Here is a 17,918-nt window from a genome sequence, read left to right on the forward strand (position 1 = left end):
ATGAATGCGAGATGCTAATTCCCCTCGCCTGGAAGCGAAAGAGAAATAAACCTGCGGAACCTGGATCTCATTCATTCAACGGAGAGAGTTATCAATCAAAAGCTGGATTTTTTTTTTGTTTTTTTTTTTTTGCAAACGTTAAATGGTGCATTTAATATTTCAGGATTCATCTTTCAGGGGTGCAGCGATCAACCCTGCCTCTATGGGGTTTTTTTGGGGGGGGGCAGTCTTCCCAACACAAAGACAGACCTACAGTCCTCGAGTTATGACCATAAGTGAGCCTGACAATTATGGTTTTAAGCAATGGTGAAATCCAATTTTTTTTGACTATCGGTTCTGTGGGCGTGGCAAGGGAAAGATACTGCAAAATCTCCATTCCTTCCCCACTCATGAGGGAAGGATATTGCAAAATCTCCATTCCCACCCCACTCCTGAGGGAAGGATACTGCAAAATCTCCATTTCCTCTCCACTCCTGAGGGAAGGATACTGCAAAATCTCCATTCCCTCCCCACTCCTGAGGGAAGGATACTGCAAAATCTCCATTCCCACCCCACTCCTGAGGGAAGGATATTGCAAAATCCCCATTCCCTCCCCACTCCTGGGGGAAGGATACTGCAAAATCTCCATTTCCTCTCCACTCCTGAGGGAAGGATACTGCAAAATCTTCATTCCCACCCCACTCCTGAGGGAAGGATATTGCAAACTCTCCATTCCCACCCCGCTCCTGAGGGAAGCATACTGCAAAATCCCCATTTCCTCCCCACTCCTGGGGGAAGGATACTGCAAAATCCTCATTCCCTCCCCACTCCTGGGGGAAGGATACTGCAAAATCTCCATTCCCACCCACCTCTGGGGCCAGCCAGACGTGGTATTTGCTGATTCTCTGAACTACTCAAAATTTCCACTACCGGTTCTCCAGAACCTGTTGGAACCTGCTGGATTTCACCCCTGATTGTAAACCATCATAGTTGTAAATTTTCACCACATGACCAGAACTGATTTTACACCTTTTTTTTTTTGCGATGGTTATGAAGTGGACACTGTGATTTCTTAAGTGAGCCATTATTTGCTATATAGCCTGAGTGTTTTTGGCCAGAAAAATGGAAGAACACACCAATTTCTGACAAAACTGTCATAAACCATGATCATGTGACCAGTAGACTCTGCAATTGACTGTAAATGTGGGTTGGTTGCTAAGCACCCAGTAGGCGATCACATGACCTTGTGGAGGGATGACATTGGAACTTTGAAACTGAGTCTTAAGACCCTCTTGGGGGGGGTCCTTTGTAGCTTTAGTTGCTAAGCGATTGGTCATAAGTCCCCAAAGCACCAGGGGGACTCAGACCGATGGTCAGAGAAGACAAAAATCAATTCCCATGATGTGTACTTGTAGCAGAAAAGAAATGATGAGGATGAGGATGATGAGGATGATGATGATGATGATGAGGAGGAGGAGGAGGAGGAGGAGGAGGGGTAATGCATTGACAGCAAGAAAGAAAAGGTCTGAATGTGCAAAAGAGAACAATGCTGGCAATCAGAATTGAGGCTGACGGATACCGATATCCATGTGCCTGCCTCTCTTTCTCTCTCTCTTTCTGTCTCCTACACAAACACAATATGCTGATGACACAGTTCTACAGAGGAATTATTGAGTCTATCGCTTGTACTTCTGTAGCTTAGTGTCATCTGCAAATTTGATGAGTTCCCCACTTCTATTCCCTCATCTTGGTACGAAGATATTGAAGAGTGCTGGGCCTAAGATGGAACCTTGTGGAACCCCACTGCGTACTTCCCTCCATGTAGATGTAGTACCGTTAAGGACTACTCGTTGAGTATATTTTGTTAGCCAGTTACAAATCCATCTGGTGGGGATGCTGTCTACCTCACATTTTTCTAGTTTATCAAGAAGTAGGTTGTGGTCTACTTTGTCAAATGCCTTGCTGAAGTCTAAATATATTATGTCCACAACATTTTGCTGGTCTATTAATTTAGTCACTTTGTCAAAGAATGAAATGAGATTGGTTTGGCATGATCTGTTTTTAACAAACCCATTCTGGCTTTTAGTTCTAACTTTATTTGTATTTTATGATTTATGATGAATGCATTTTATGATGATTATGCTCATGATTGATCACTTGTTTCTTTTATGTACACTGAGAGCTTATGCACCGGAGACAAATTCCTTGTGTGTCCAATCAGACTTGACCAATAAAGAATTCTGATTCCGATTCCGATTCCGATTCCGATTCCAATTCCAATTCTAATTCTGTCTAGTTTGGCACAGCAACCAAACAAGACAGACACAGACTTCAACGGATAGTTAGGACTGCAGAAAAAAACAATGGCTTCCATTGAGGAACCTGTATATTGCACGGGTCAGTAAGAGGGCTAAGAAAATATCTATAGACCTCTCCCATCCTGGACATAATCTATTTCAACTTCTTCCCTCAAGACAATGCAATATGGCATCGCACGCCAAAACAACTAGACACAAAAATAATTCACTCCCCTGCCAAGCCATCACTTTGCTGAGCACTTAATTCCCACAGCACCGTTTTAGGCCTAAAATATTTACCTATGTAGTAGGGCTGTATTGCTATTACCCTTCTCATCTTTCCTATTACCTACTCCTGTTGGTATCTTAAGACTATCACTCTGTTCGTTCTCATCTCATGATTTATGACTGTACCTTATGGTTTGTGATTTATGACTTTCTTCCTTGTACGTACACTGAGAGCCTATGCATTGGGGACAAATTCCTCGGGTGGTCCAATCACACTCAGCCAATAAAGAATATTCTAAATAGGTTTATTTTTTTTCTTGGCTTTCCCCCAAATACGTCATAAATTGCCCTTCTCTAGCCCAGTGCCAGAGGTGGGCTTCAGCAAGTTCTGACCAGTTCTGGAGAACTGATAGTAGAAATTTTGAGTAGTTCGGAGAACCGGTAGTAAAAGTTCTGACTGGCCCCGCCCCCATCTATTCTCTGCCTCCTGAGTCCCAGCTGATCAGGAGAAAATGAGGATTTTGCAGTATCCTTCCCCTGGATTGGGGAGGGAATGGAGATTTTACAGTATCCTTCTCCTGCCATGCCCACCAAGCCATGCCACGGCCACCAAGCCACACCCACAGAACTGGTAGTAAAGATTTTTGAAACCCACCATTGCCCAGTGCCCTATAGCTGTATGTTCAGATGATAATTCAGAATGACTAACTGGGTTGGAGACCCCGATTAATAAAAATGGAACTTGAGTTGCAACATCTAGGAGTCTCCTGTTTTGGGAAGGGTGCTAAACATGCTTCCGGGATCTTGAATGAAAAAAAAAAAGAGATTTTGAAGAAGCAAGGAGAAGGCGAGGCCCTTTTCCAACTCCAACTCGTCCTTCCAAAGATTCATTTTGTTCCTTGCCTGAAAACAGATGTGGATTGATGTCTCCACCTGATTTTGGCCTGATAAACAGCGTGGGGGGACCCCAAGGGAGATCTTCTTATATAAGACCCTTTCATGAAAAGATCTGGCATCCTCGCTTCCTGTGCGGCGAGCGGAAGCGCAGGGGAACCCAATCTTGAAACAATCTTAAAATGGGGTGTTTTTTCCCCCCTCCCTTTGATTCCCAGATGGTCAGAAGAGAATTCCTCTTTTGCTGCAGCCTCCAACTTCGGAGACGAGAAGAACTCGAAAGCCAAACAAATAGCACGCAGTTACTACGCCCTTGAGGAAACGCTGGTGCCCAGTTTCACTGGGGAACATAGCTCTCCTGTGAGCTGACTCCATTCCCCGTGACACTTTAGAAAGCCATTCAGCTGCTTTTAGCCAGAATTCAAGCCAAGGCTAAGAAGGGATAAGACTGAATATTATGCCAGTGTGCGGTTGCAATTGGAAGCAGAAATTCTTCCCTGAGTTCCTCCTCCTTCTGCATAAAGAAGAAACAAACTATTCAATCCAATGTAGCCACCTTGGTCCTGTTCTCACGATATGCGCTTAACTGGGTTCCTCCCAGAGTCAACGGGACGTGTGAACCTCTCAACTGGCTCAAGTAATCCTGGCAAAGTTGATTTTAGGTTCTAAATGAAATTCAAGGCTGTTTGGGGAGAAGCAAATTGGCAGTAGATAAGAGTCAACACAATTCAAGATGGGCTGGAGTTAGTTCTCCTGTGGGCATGCAGGGACTCAAGACTCATGACGTACTTAACCCCTCCCTCGGGCTCATCCTGGTCATTTCCTACATCTTCTTTTAGATGTTCCTACATCTTCTTTTTTGGACCATAAGAAAGGCTGAGTGCCAAAGAATGGAGGCCTTTGAATTCTGGTGCTGGAGAAGACTCCTGCGAGTCCCTCGGACTGCAAGGCCATCCAACCGGTTAGTCCTACAGGAGATCAACCCTGACTGCTCTTTAGAAGGCCAGAGCCTGAAGAGGAAACTCAAATCCTTTGGCCACCTAATGAGAAGGAAGGAGTCCCTGGAGAAGACCCTAATGCTGGGAATGATTGAGGGCAAAAGATGAGGGGGACAGCAGAGAAGGAGGTGGCTGGATGGAGTCACTGAAGTAGTCAGCATGAACTTCAATGGACTCCAGAAGATGGTAGAGGACAGGAAGGCCTGGAGGAACATGGTCCATGGGGTCACGATGGGTTGGACACAACTTCGCAACTAACAACAACAACAACAACAACATCTTCTTTTAAAATATTTAAGAACTTTTAGAATATTTAAGAACTTCTGGTGCATCTTCTTTAGCTTCTGGGAGACTGGCAAACTGGGGTTTCCCATGGCCTAAAGACAGAAGTTGTCCCAATGATTTTGATAAGGAATTCTCAAGGATTCTGCTTTCTGATAAACTATCAATGTGTTCCACTGCATTACAGTGAATTCTTTGACTGTTACTCTCTTTATCTCTGCTCAGTATTTCAGCTGAAATTGATGGCATTCCTTTGCCTTGACTGAAAATGGTCCTTCGCTACATGGAAATATACTAAAGTAGATTTCTAACATGTGATCAAGAAAGCTTTGAGCTAGTTAAAAAAGATTTAAGCCTCATTTCCTAATAGGGGAGTTGTTAAAAGAAGGGAGTTCTTGCGTCTCTCCAGCCTTAACCCAACTCTTTAATATGGCTAGTCCTCAATTTACGACCCCAATTGGGACCAGAATTTCCATTGTTAAGCAAGGCAATGTTAAACGAGTCACTGCCAATGTTACAACCCATTTGTTTTGGCCATTTTTCGCTTATTGAAAGCTGGCTGGGACAGTTACAAACAATTTTTTAAAAATAAATTTATATTATTATTTGAGTATTTCTTAATTCTCTGCATTTTAGCTTTCTTTGATGCCACCCAAAGTCACTTGTTATGAGATGGACAGCTATACAAATTGATAAATAAATACTTTGTGCATTTATTTTGCAAACCAAACCAAATCCAAGCGTTGAACCCTCGTGAAGAAGGGGAGCTGCAAAGCTGCCAGTTCACCTTTCTTCCTTCTACTTAATAGCCCCTACAAGCTGTGCCATAAAAGGGCAACTTGTCAGCATTTTTTGCAGTTATGTGCTTTTCTCAGCAGTTGCAATCATCATATTACAGTACAGCAAATAAGAGAATAACAGAGTTGGAAGGGACTTTGGAGGTCTTCTAGTCCAACCCCTCGCTCAAGCAGGGGTTGGACTCGCTCAAGCAGGGGTTGGACTCACTCAAGCAGTCCAACCCCTCTACCATTTCAGTCAAAGGGTTGTCCAATCTCTTTTTAAAAAACTCCAATGATGGAGCAACCACAACTTCTGGAGGCAAGCTGTTTGACTGGTTAATTGTTCCTAAACTGTTAGGAAACTCCTCCTTGGTTCTAGGTTGCTTCTCTTCTTGATTAGTTTCCACCCATTGTTTCTGTAAGTAACCAGATTGATTTTAATCAAATAACAGAATAACATTGGAAGGGACCTTAAGAGGTCTTCTAGTCCAACCCCCTGCCCAAACAGGAGACCTTACACCATTTCAGATAAGTGGTTGTCAAATCTCTTCTATGGTGTGTGTGCAACCACAGTTACACTTTGAAGCACCGGTTGGATTGTGATGGGGGTACATTCTAAAGTAATGGGATGATGACAGTTGGGGAAGGGTTGCCTAGGAGTTGGGGGCTGGCATGCATCAGGTGTCCCTGCCAATGGGAAAAAAAGGGCCCGTTAAATGTTATGCAGAGCCGGACTGCTGTCCAGAAAACATCCGCTTTGTTCCGCTTTCCAACAAACAGCGGGAGAGTCAGGAACAGCAACAATTTAACTTTGAAAATTGCATCCATGCCATGGCCCCCGTCCAGGACTCTCATTCATTGGCACAAAACTCTCGCCCGCAGCTTGTTCTAGGCCACCAGAGGACCTGAGAATTTGCAGACCAGGTTCAAAAAAAAACAAGCAAAGAGGGAAGCGTAGATCCCAAGTACAAAACGAAAACGAGAGTGTGCAGAAAATAATAATAATAATAATAAAAGTGATAGCTCTGTTTCTAGCTCAAGACAAACAACGGAGAGTTTTGGGTTTGCAGCAAGAAGGACAAGCAACTCGCTTAGCCCAAAGCCATCAAATCAAGATTTGCTTCCCACGTTAGGAACCCATCTTGTGTGTGAAACTGACTAGGTAAAACTCAGATCGTTTCATAGAATAACTGAGCTCAAGATTAATGCCAGAGAAAGGAGGGGATGGGCAGCTTTAAGGGGGTGCAGCCAGTTCAGTTTACTAGACGGGAAAGAAATGGGTCCATTTTCTCGGTTTTGAACACAACACACCCCAAATATGTAAATAAGCCATTCAGGCATGGAGTTCTCTATTTAGAGCCCTCACCAACATCTAAATTGGGAAAGGAAACCTCTTCCTTTCCCAAAAGCATTTTACAATCAAGGCTTGGCAAAAACGCAGAGCAGGGCCCTCCCCTTCCTTCATACTGTAGCTTCCCTCAGGCCATCCTGTTTTCCCCCGTTCGAGATACTTGCAGAAGGACCTGGACACAAGTCAGAAAAAGGTCTGTTAAGTCAGCAACGATAGTGGTGGGGTGACTGCAGCCCTGCCACTGTAGAAAGGCCGGGGGTGGGTGGGTGGGTGGGTAGGGGAGGATCTACAGAGGCAAATGGGAAGAGAGGATCCACAGCCGGAATGAGTGGGAAGGGGCCTTGGAGGCCTTCTAGTCCAACCCTCTGCTCAGGCAGGAGACCCTACACCATTTTAGACAAGTGGCTGTCCAGTCTCTTCTTAAAGGCCTCCAGTGATGGGGAAGGAAGGAAGGAAGGAAGGAAGGAAGGAAGGAAGGAAGGAAGGAAGGGAGGAAGGAAAAGAGCAAATGGTTGTCCAATCTTCTTAAAAACCTCCAGTGATGGAGAAAGAAGGAAGGAAGGAAAGAGGGAGGGGGGAAGAAAGGGAGGGAGGGAGGGAGGGAGGGAGGGAGGGAGGGAGGAAGGAAGGAAGGAAGGAAGGAAGGAAGGAAGGAAGGAAGGAAGGAAGGAAAACAGCAAATGGTTGTCCAGTCTCTTCTTAAAAACCTCCAGTGATGGAGAAGGAAGGAAGGAAGGAAAGAAGGAAAGAAGGAAGGAAGGAAGGAAGGAAAACAACAAATGGTTGTCCAGTCTCTTCTTAAAAACCTCCAGTGATGGAGAAAGAAGGAAGGAAGGAAAGAGGGAGGGGGGAAGAAAAGGAGGGAGGGAGGGAGGGAGGGAGGGAGGGAGGGAGGAAGGAAGGAAGGAAGGAAGGAAGGAAGGAAGGAAGGAAGGAAAACAGCAAATGGTTGTCCAGTCTCTTCTTAAAAACCTCCAGTGATGGAGAAGGAAGGAAGGAAGGAAAGAAGGAAAGAAGGAAGGAAGGAAGGAAGGAAAACAACAAATGGTTGTCCAGTCTCTTCTTAAAAACCTCCAGTGATGGAGAAAGAAGGAAGGAAGGAAAGAGGGAGGGAGGGAGGGAGGGAGGGAGGAAGGAAGGAAGGAAGGATAACAGAGTTGGAAGGGGCCTTGGAGGTCTTCTAGTCCAACCCCCTGCTCAAGCAGAAGGCCCTCTACCATTTCGGACAAGTGGCCGTCCAGTCTCTTCTTAAAAACCTCCAATGATGGAGCAGCCACAACCTCTGGAGGCAAGGCGTTCCACTGGTTATTTTGTGGATGTGGGGAGGGGAGGGTGGCTGGATGGGTGGAAGGAAGGGAGAAGTTATGGCAAGGCAGCAGAGGACCTCTTAAAAGCCTTTGACCCAGAGACACCTTGGGTTGAGCTACATCACTCAAGAGATCACCACCCATTTAAGAATTCATTCCTTCCCCCATCGGTGGACTTGAAGAGCTGGACTGACTACCAGGAATCTCTCCTTGCTCTTCTCCTCCAAGGATTTTTCACTCCAGTAGATCATTTATATAAACTTTGCAAAAAAAAAAAAAAAAGCATGAATGAGTGTATGGAATTTCTCCCCCCCTGCTTTTCTCCCCCCCCAGTTCCCTTCTTCTCTTCTGCTGAGCCTTTTAGTTTGCTAGCTCGAAAGCAGCGTCTGCATTCGTGTTCCAGACGAAGAAAGCAAACGGCATCCCCTAATAGAAAAAAAAATGGAGAGGATCAAAACCTCCATTCCAATCCAAACATCCGGAAAAAAAAATGGCATCCTGGGCTTTTGCATTTCAAGTTGTCGGTGTGCCTTGATTGCGAGCTGTCTTTGCAAACACCTGGTCCACAATCAAGAGTCATAGCTGGATATTGGCACGTCTAAAATCCAATTTACTGGAGGTTTCCAGCCTAGAATTCAGCGTAACTGGAAGGGGCCAAACTCAGCTCTGCTTCCTTCTATGTAGAACCCCAGAGAATGTTTTTGGGTCACCACATTACGAAAAAATAAGATGTTGAGACTTTGGAAAAAGTGCAGAGAAACGCACCTAAGATGATTAAAGGCCTGGAGACGAAAATATATGAAGAACGGTTGCAAGAATTGGGTATGGCCTGTCTAGAGAAAAGAAGGACTAGGGGTGAAATGATAGCAGCCTTCCAATATCTCAGGGGCTGCCCCAAAGAAGAGGGAGTCAAGCTATTCTCCAGAGCACCTGAAGGCAGGAGAAGAAGCAACGGATGGAAACTAATCAAGGAGAGAAGCAACTTAGAGCTAAGGAGGAATTTCCTGACAGTGAGAACAATTAATCCGTGGAACAGTTTGCCTCCAGAAGTTGTGAAAGCTCCAACACTGGAGGTTTTTAAGAAGATGTTGGATAACCGTTTGTCTGAAGTGGTGTAGGGTTTCCTGCCTGATCAGGGGGTTGGACTAGAAGACCTCCAAGGTCCCTTCCAGCTCTGATTAATTAGCTTTCCTAGGAACACCCAAACTCCCCTTCCCCATCCCCAGATTTTAAATAGAGTTTACTCTACCTGGTACACTGCTCTGGAGATGCACCATGGTTTAAGCATCAGGCGTACAATCTGGAGATGCCTGAGCCGGTCAGCACCCAGGACTCGCGAAGTCAGATTCCAGGCGACGGAATGCCAACTAAATAGAAGATCTTCAAACCTAAAAGGCACAGCTGCCATGCCAACTCACAAAGCCAGGAAAAAAAACAAAAAACTGGCACAGGTCCCCTCGGTGGTTTGCTAAGTTTCTTCTAAGACTTCTAACAAACGAAGTTAAAATGTCAGTATGATTTTTCCACGAAAGAAAGAAAGGAAGGGGGGAAAAAAGACAAGAAAACTCTGATTTCGTTGGTGGTGGTCATTCTCGGAGAGAACAATTTCTCCCAACGTCCTCGGGGTGCTGCTTGTCCCTTGAATGCCAGAATGAATCTCTCCTTTTGCTACAAAAGGAATGTCTTATCTTTGGGAAAAGTCAGCCTCCCCGGAGATGTTGCTGCTTTCTGCACAGTTCCACACCGGCCGGAGAACTAAAGTTACCAATTGAAATCTGGACTCATTATTTAGCCTCCAAAATGCCAGAATTCTGTCCAGGGAGGATGGAAAACAAGCGTCTTTTTTGTCTGACTGACTCCCTGACTGCCAACATTCTCAAGACATTTTTTTTCTGTTTAACTCTTGAAGATGCAAAGTGGAAGGGCTGAAAAATTACCTTGCCATATCATTCATTCATTCATTCATTCATATATATATGAATATATATATATATATATATTAAATCACCCTGTCGGATATTAACCATGAAAAAGGGCCTATCACCAATCATATTCCACATTCCAAAATTATGGAGGAGAGAGGAAGTCAACCACAAATCTACACCACTCCTGGAAAGTGAGACTGGTTAGGAATGTTTTGTGTGTTTCAATTCAGCCCATCCTTAGACTCTGTGGGATAAAATGACTGCCGGATGCCAGTTTAAACGGAAACCCATTAATCCACCCACAGAAGTCAAACAAACTGGATGCGGAGAGGTCAATCAACCAGAATAGAGCTGAAAGGGACCTGAGAGGTCTTCTAGTCCAACCCCCTGCTCAAGAAGGAGACCCTACATCTTTTCAGACAAATGGGTCTCCAATTTCTTCTTCAAAGCCACCAGTGATGGAGCAACAGCAACTTCTGGTGGCAAGCTGTTCCACTGGGTTAATTGTCCTCACTGTTAGGAAGTTTCTCCTTAGTTCTGGGTTGCTTCTCTCCTTGGTTAGTTTCCATCCATTGCTTCTTGTCTTGTCTTCAGGGGCTTTGGAAAATAAGGTGACCCCCTCTTCCTTGTGGCAGCCCCTCAAGTACTGGAATACAGGCCTGGTAGCTCAGCAGACTAAAAGCATTGTGATTAACACCAGCTGTCTGCAATTACTGCAAGTTCGAATCAAACCAGGCTCAAGGTTGACTCAGCCTTCCATCCTTTCTAAGGTAGGTAAAATGAGGACCCAGATTGTGGGGGCAATAAACTGACTTTATATAAATATACAAAAGGATGAAGGCTATTGCTTAACGCATTGTAAGCCGCCCTGAGTCTCCGGAGAAGGGCGGCATATAAATCAATTTTTTTAAAAAAAATACTGCTATCATATCATCCCTGGTCCATCTTTTCTCTAGACTGGCCATACCCAATTCCTGCAACTGTTCTTCATATGTTAAGACTATCATAGGTGGTGTTCTGTCCCCCTTCCTCACACAGGCAAACACACAACCAGGCACGCCTGCCAAGATTTTACTAAGCAATCAGACTAGAATCCCTTGCAGATAAGAGTTTTGGCAGTAAACTGCGAAATGCCTGCCAAGTCAGTTTTCACTCACAGTAAACAAGAGAGAGTTTATCCTTAGTCTGGTTCAGTAGCAAAAAGTAATCCACGAAGCAAGAGTTCGCCAAGGTCCAATCCAAATATGCACGAGCCAGATTTCAGGTAACGCGATGTGACTCTCAGGTTTTTAACTTTGATCGTCACAAAGCCTAAAGAGCAATCCCACCCACTTTTATTCCTTGTGGGGTGTGGCTCAGTGACTCAGCTCAACCTCAGGCCCTCCCACGCCTCTTTCGTTGCTGCGCACGCTTCTCCCTCCGACGCTGCCTGGGATCAAGCCAGGATTCATCATCCTCACTCCCTATCTGTTGTTGTTCCGATATGCCTCCCTCCTGGCATATCCCAGGCTGTTTCTCTTGGCCTTTGGATGGAACCTGAGGCATTGCCAGAGAGGAGGGTCCTGGAGAGGGAGGCCTTGTCAGTTCCTCCCCATCACCTTCTGAGTCCTCTTCCTCTGTTAGGACAGGCTCGGGAGTCGGGGTCACAACAGGTGGTTAGACGTGCGTGAGACATTGAGGGAGTTCTGGTTGGACCCAGTTGGCATCTCCAACAACTCCCTCAATGTCTCATGCATGTCTAACCACCTATGGTAGTCTTAATATATGAAGAACGGTGCAGATTTGCCATTAAAAAAATAAAGTTATAAATACAGGTACATGCAGATGTTAGCAACATAATTGTATTTGAATACATAACTGAAAAGGAGACAGGAGGAGAGTCATGGCTCCTAATTATACCGCTGAATATTTCCCCCTGAATAATCACAATACGTATTTATTTTATTGGACTAGACTGCCAAAAGACTCCAACATAAGCCATTTAAATGCAAGTTCTCCGAACAAGCTTTAAAACCAGGAGTCTCCTTGATTCAGAACAGCTTGCACAAGCTCCCATGAAGCTCTTCTGCCTAAGGGGGTTCATATAATATTTAACATGGATTTACCAAAACACAAGAAAGCTGCCAATGGAGGGAAAGGATAAAAAGGTCCTCGCTGGAGAATTCACTCTTTGGAAGGTACTCAGATGCCAAGGAGAAGAGAAAGAGCTTCTGTGCACTTTACAACTGTGAATGCAGAATATGGGAATAACGGAGTTGGAAGAGATCTGGGAGGTCTTCTAGAACCTATTCCGGACAAATGGTTGTCCAATCTCTTCTTAAAAACCTCCAGTGTTGGAGCAACCCACAACTTCCGGAGAGAAACCGTTCCAATCATTGTTCTCATGGTCAGGAAATTTCTCCTGAGTTCTAGGTTGGATCTCTCCTTGATAGACTTGATGGAAGAGAGGACCTGGTCTTGATTGTTTCAACAAGAGATGTTCTTGAAAGAAAACAGTATTTGTGGAATCCTTGGTGCTCTCTGAGCTTGGTTGTTTTCTCATCCAACTAGGTTAAAATCAACTGTGCTAGAAGCAACCTTCCTTCCTTCTAGCACTGATGATGTTACTTAGTTGGGTGATGAAATATCTGCAAGAAAATAACGAAGTTCAGAGAACACCAAGGGTCCCATCCCCATCCTCCTCCCCCTTCCTCCCTCCTCCTCCATGCCTTCTAGCACTGATGATGTTACCAAGTTGGGCAATGAAACATCTGCAAGAAAATAACCAAGCTCAGAGAACACCAAGGACCACACCATCCCCATCTTCCTCTTCTTCTTCCTCCTCCTCCTCCTCCTCCTCCCTGCCTTCTAGCACTGATGATGTTACCAAGTTGGGCAATGAAACATTTGCAAGAAAATAACCAAGCTCAGAGAACACCAAGGACCCCACCATACCCATTTTCCTCCTCCTCCTCACCTTCTAGCATTGAAGATGTTACTGAGTTGGGTGAGGAAACATCTGCAAGAAAACTACCAAGCTCAGAGAACACCCAGTGCCCCACATATTGTCTTCTACGGATGTGGTCTATTGGTGTTGCAGACAAGGGCTGCCTTCCTGTGCATTCCAAGCCATCTCTCGCAGATTAAATCTGGAACATTGGCAGTCCTAGCCAGCACCACAGGCCTTAGGACATCTCCAGAAATGGAGCTCCTGCCTTAAGTCCCTGAAGTAGCAACACTGCGGTCCTACCCAAGACGGCAGGGCCATTACTTCATCCTCCCCTTCCTGTCTCCCGCATTCAACCAAGGCTTATGTGGTGTAGCCCGTTCATGCTGGTTTCGGAAAAGCAGCTTGTAGCATTCAGTTCAACTAACATAGACGTGTCCGGCCGATGGATCTTGTTTTAATCACGGTGTGTTGTTCATTATTTGCGCGGCTCAAAATCACACGTTCCTTTTCAAAGATCTAAACCGTTAGCCTTTGATCTTCTTTAAAAAAAAAAAAAGTAGCGATGATATGATAAGAGCCTTGATAGTACAGTGGTTTAGTGCACCCTGTTATTAACACAGCTGCTTGCAATTTCTGCTGGTTCGAATCTCGCCAAGGCTCAAGGTTGACTCAGCCTTCCATCCTTTCTAAGGTAGGTAAATTGAGGACCCAGATTGTGGGGGCAATAAGCTGACTTTGTATAAATATACAAAAGGATGAAGGCTATTGCTTAACGCATTGTAAGCCGCCCCGAGTCTCCAGAGAAGGGCAGCATATAAATAAATAAATAAAAAATGATTGCATTATATTGGGAATTAATATACAGATGTTGAGCTCCTAAAACGAGCTCATGGTGCTTTGAACTTGTTCTTGGAGAAATGGGAGGCTGGCCTTCTCTTCTCTCGGCAATTGAATTCTATCTCATTAATTAGAGATTTTCCTTTCATCAGATTGTACAGAAGGCCTGGCTAGATCAGAGCACTCGTGTATACCGTAGTGGCCAAAATTGTGGAAACCTTTTGGGAAAAGTGCATAACATCCCTGTCCTAATATTCCTTTTTACCTTTACTCTTTTCACGTATTCAAATTATGTTTATACTTTTACCTGTTATCTTATATATGCTTGACAAATAAACTTTATTTAAAAAATTTGATTTATATGCCGCCCTTCTCCGGAGACTCAAGGCGGATTACAATACGTTATGATTATATGATTATGATAAAAGTGTATTTTTGAGGTTTGATGGCTAATAACACCCACCCACCCCTTTTTTTGGAGTTTCAAGAGAATCCTATTCCCCTGCTGGAATGGCCTGGGAAGAGCCCAGACCTTCACCCAAGTGAAAATCTATGGAGCCGACTAAAGAAACTGGTTAATCAGAAGCCACCCAGCAATAAAACCCAGTTAATAGAAGCCATCATTCAATCTTGGTTTCACATGATAATAGCTGCAGAATTAAAAGACCTGGTTCACTCCATGGGAAGACGTTGTAAGGTCGTCATTCATGCTAAAGAATTAACTGACATGGGGATCATTTTTGTATATCTCGGTTTTTTTATGGTGATCATTTTTGTATATCTCATTTTTTCTACGTGTTTCGCTTTTCTTCTTTATACTGTAACTGCTACTCTAATAGCAAATCCTTCCTAAAAATCATTGCATTGCATTCTTGATTAAATTATCTTTCCATTAATATATCATTTTATGGTACTACTCCAAAAAAAAAGGGGTGTTATTAGCTAGTTTTAGAAAATAACACTTTTCCCAAAAGGTTTCCACAATTTTGGCCACTACTGTAGCGTCACCCACTTGTTGGCTAGGGACTTCTACAAAACTCACAACTGTGGCCTGGTTTTGTGACTGTTTGAAGTTACAACAGCACTGGAGAAAGGGACTTATGACCGTTTTTCACCCTTACGGCCACTGGAAGATCCTTAGGTTATGAAATCAAAATTTGAAAACGAATTTTGGCAACTGGCTCATATTTATGATGGTCAGTGTCCCCGGATCACATGATCCCTTTTTGTGACCTTTTGTCAAGCAAAGGAGGAAGCCAGATTCACATAACAACTGGGTGACTAATTTAGCCACTGCAGTGATTCACTTAACAACGGTGGCAAGAAAGGTCGTAAAATGGGGTGAATTTCGTTTAATACCTGTCTCACTTAGTAAGAGATAATTTGGGCTGGTTGTACGTCGAGAACTACCTGTAACGACTTTTAACCATGATAGCGATTGATAGCTGTCATTTGAAGGTAAACATTTTAAGGTGAAAAATGTTGATTCATTAGACGGCTCTTTGTTTTTGTTTTCAAAAGCATATCCATATATAAAATTATTGTATTTTCTCATTTTAAATTTTATTTTATTCCGATTCCATTTTAAATTGCATTTTATTCCAATTCCATTTTAAATTGCATTTTATTCTGATTTCATTTTAAATTGCATTTAATTCCAATTCCGTTTTAAATGGTTTTATCAGATTTTAGTAATAATTTGAGCTTGGAACTCTGCACTTCGCTGTGGCCCATGAGCTAATCAATAAATTAAACTAACTAACTAACAATGGCTACCAACCTGCCTTCCATGGAGGACCTCTATACCGCACGAGTCAAAAAGAGGGCTGTGAAAATATTTGCAGACTCCTCACATCCTGGACATAAACTGTTTCAACTCCTACCCTCAAAACGACGCTATAGAGCACTGCACACCAGAACAACTAGACACAAGGACAGTTTTTTCCCAAACGCCATTACTCTGCTAAATAAATAATTCCCTCAACACTGTCAAACTATTCACTAAGTCTGCACTACTATTAATCTTCTCATCGTTCCTATCACCCATCTCTTCCCACTTATGACTGTATGACTGACAGTACCTTTGTTTGTTGCCTTTATCCTTACAATTTATATTGACTGTTTCCTAATATGATTTGGTTGCTTATTTATACCCTATGACTATCATTATATGTTGTACCTTTTGATTCTTTATGAACGTATCTTTTCTTTTATGTACACTGAGAGCGTATGCACCAGAGACAAATTCCTTGTATGTCTAATCACACTTGGCCAATAAAGAATTCAATTCAGTTCAGTTCAGTTCAGTTCAGTTCAGTTCAGTTCAGTTCAGTTCAGTTCAGTTCAGTTCAGTTCTGTTCTGTTCTGTTCTGTTCTGTTCTGTTCTATTCTATTCTATTCCATTCTATTCCATTCTATTCCATTCCATTCCATTCCATTCCATTCCATTCCATTCCATGCTATCCTATGCTATCCTATATTATCCTATGCTATTTTCTGGAATGCATCATCGATTAACATTGTACTTCCTGTTATTCTATAGACTAGGATCAAGATGCAGCATCCTAGCTTTCCAAACAGCTTGATCTGTTGGTGGAATTACGTTGTGAAGTGTTTTTGTTTAACTTCCTCACAAGAGAACCGGTCAAGCCACAGAAACATCTGCCTGCTTGAAGTTTCAGTTTTTCTTCATTTCTCGACGAACGTTGGTGGTTGAATGGATTGCCAATTTCTCTGAGAGAAACCAGAAGCCTGTGGGTTAATTAAGTTTGAGGGAATTTGAGGAAAAAGTTTTTGAAAGTTTGAGCGTACGTGGCACGTTCGGATGGGGAATTTGGATGTAAATGGATGTCAAGAAGAATATGGAGAAGAGAAGGATATGGAGAATATTAGAATATTTTATTGCAGTTATTCCATATTAAATGTATTTATTACACATACTGTATTTCTATACTGCCCAGCTTCCAAGATTCATGGTAGTATGGTATACAAATATAATTTTTTTTAAAAAAATCCCAATATCAACCAATCCAGTGAACTAATCAGACAACAATATGGCAGCCAATAGCGCTCTAAAAAGATCAACATTCAAGTGCAATATAAAAAAATAAGAGTGAAAGTAATTCAATCCCAAGAATCAGATCTTGCAAGTCATCTTTCAAAAACTTGTTCAAAGATTCATTCTGCCAGAACTACATTATTTTGTTGCAATACAGGAAGGGAGAATAATGGGCTAAAGAAACGCATTGCTGCAATGTTGATACAGCATTGACACAAGAAAAGAAAAGTAACCGGGAGAGGAATAAAATAACAAAGAGTTGAACAATGTGGAAGAAAAAAAAACCCAGTTATAATCTTCATTTCCAGCCTCTCAATTTCTTGACTCCCAAAAAAGGGGGAGTCAAGCTATTCTCCAAAGCACCTGAGGGCAGGACAAGAAGCAATGAGTGAAAACGAATCAAGGAGAGAAGCAACCTGGAACTAAGGAGAAATTTCCTGACAGCGAGAACAATTAATCAGTGGAACAACTTGCCTCCAGAGGTTGTGAATGCTCCAACACTGGAAGTTTTGAAGATGATGTTGGATAACCACTTGTCTGAAGTGGTGTAGGGTTTCCTGCCTGATCAGGGGGTTGGACTAGAAGACCTCTAAGGTCCCTTCCAACTCTGTTATTCTGTTCTGCTCTGTTCCTGAGCATCCGTGATATTCTCAGCATTGACATAGCTTTACTCTAGATGTTACATCCTTCGCTCTTCCCAGACTAACTATTCATAAAACGAACAAGGATTGATTGTTCCGATTCCCTTTTTCCTGACTGAAAGCAGGGAATAGCAAATGATGGGTGCTAGAGAGGTAAAAGAACTTTAGAAAGAACTTTGGGATATCCACGGTGGGATGAAAATCTATGCTTGGCAGATGTGGTGTGGTGACGAAGGGTCTTATCATTTTGTATGCATGTAGAAAAAGGAGACAGCTGTCATCGCCGTATCACTTTCACCCCCTTGCAGATGTCGACTCCATCCACATCTGGTTGCGCCTGGCGATGGGTACCACCGAGGAGAAATATAGCTGTAGTAAAAGCGAGCATTCATATGATTCATAGAATGGCGAAA

The 17,918-nt window shown here is 43.3% G+C and overlaps 1 protein-coding gene across 11 annotated transcripts in view; it reads right to left on the minus strand.

Annotated features, from left to right (window-relative positions):
• The window catches only part of FRMD4A (FERM domain containing 4A), a 363,743-nt gene that overhangs the window by 182,870 nt on the left and 162,955 nt on the right, over positions 1-17,918 (minus strand). For 3 of the 11 annotated variants that reach the window (XM_060694933.2, XM_060694932.2, XM_060694935.2), the window contains exon 1: positions 9,365-9,872. The exons of the other annotated variants lie outside the window; for them this stretch is intronic. In XM_060694933.2, the coding sequence (XP_060550916.1) occupies positions 9,365-9,523 (159 nt within the window). In that variant the 5' untranslated portion in view covers positions 9,524-9,872. Of the gene's footprint in view, positions 1-9,364; positions 9,873-17,918 lie in introns of those variants that run through there. 11 annotated transcript variants of the gene reach the window in all.

The sequence above is a fragment of the Pantherophis guttatus genome, chromosome 7 (assembly GCF_059756535.1).
Source record: "Pantherophis guttatus breed Tessera chromosome 7, ASM5975653v1, whole genome shotgun sequence".
Classification (NCBI taxonomy): domain Eukaryota; kingdom Metazoa; phylum Chordata; class Lepidosauria; order Squamata; family Colubridae; genus Pantherophis; species Pantherophis guttatus.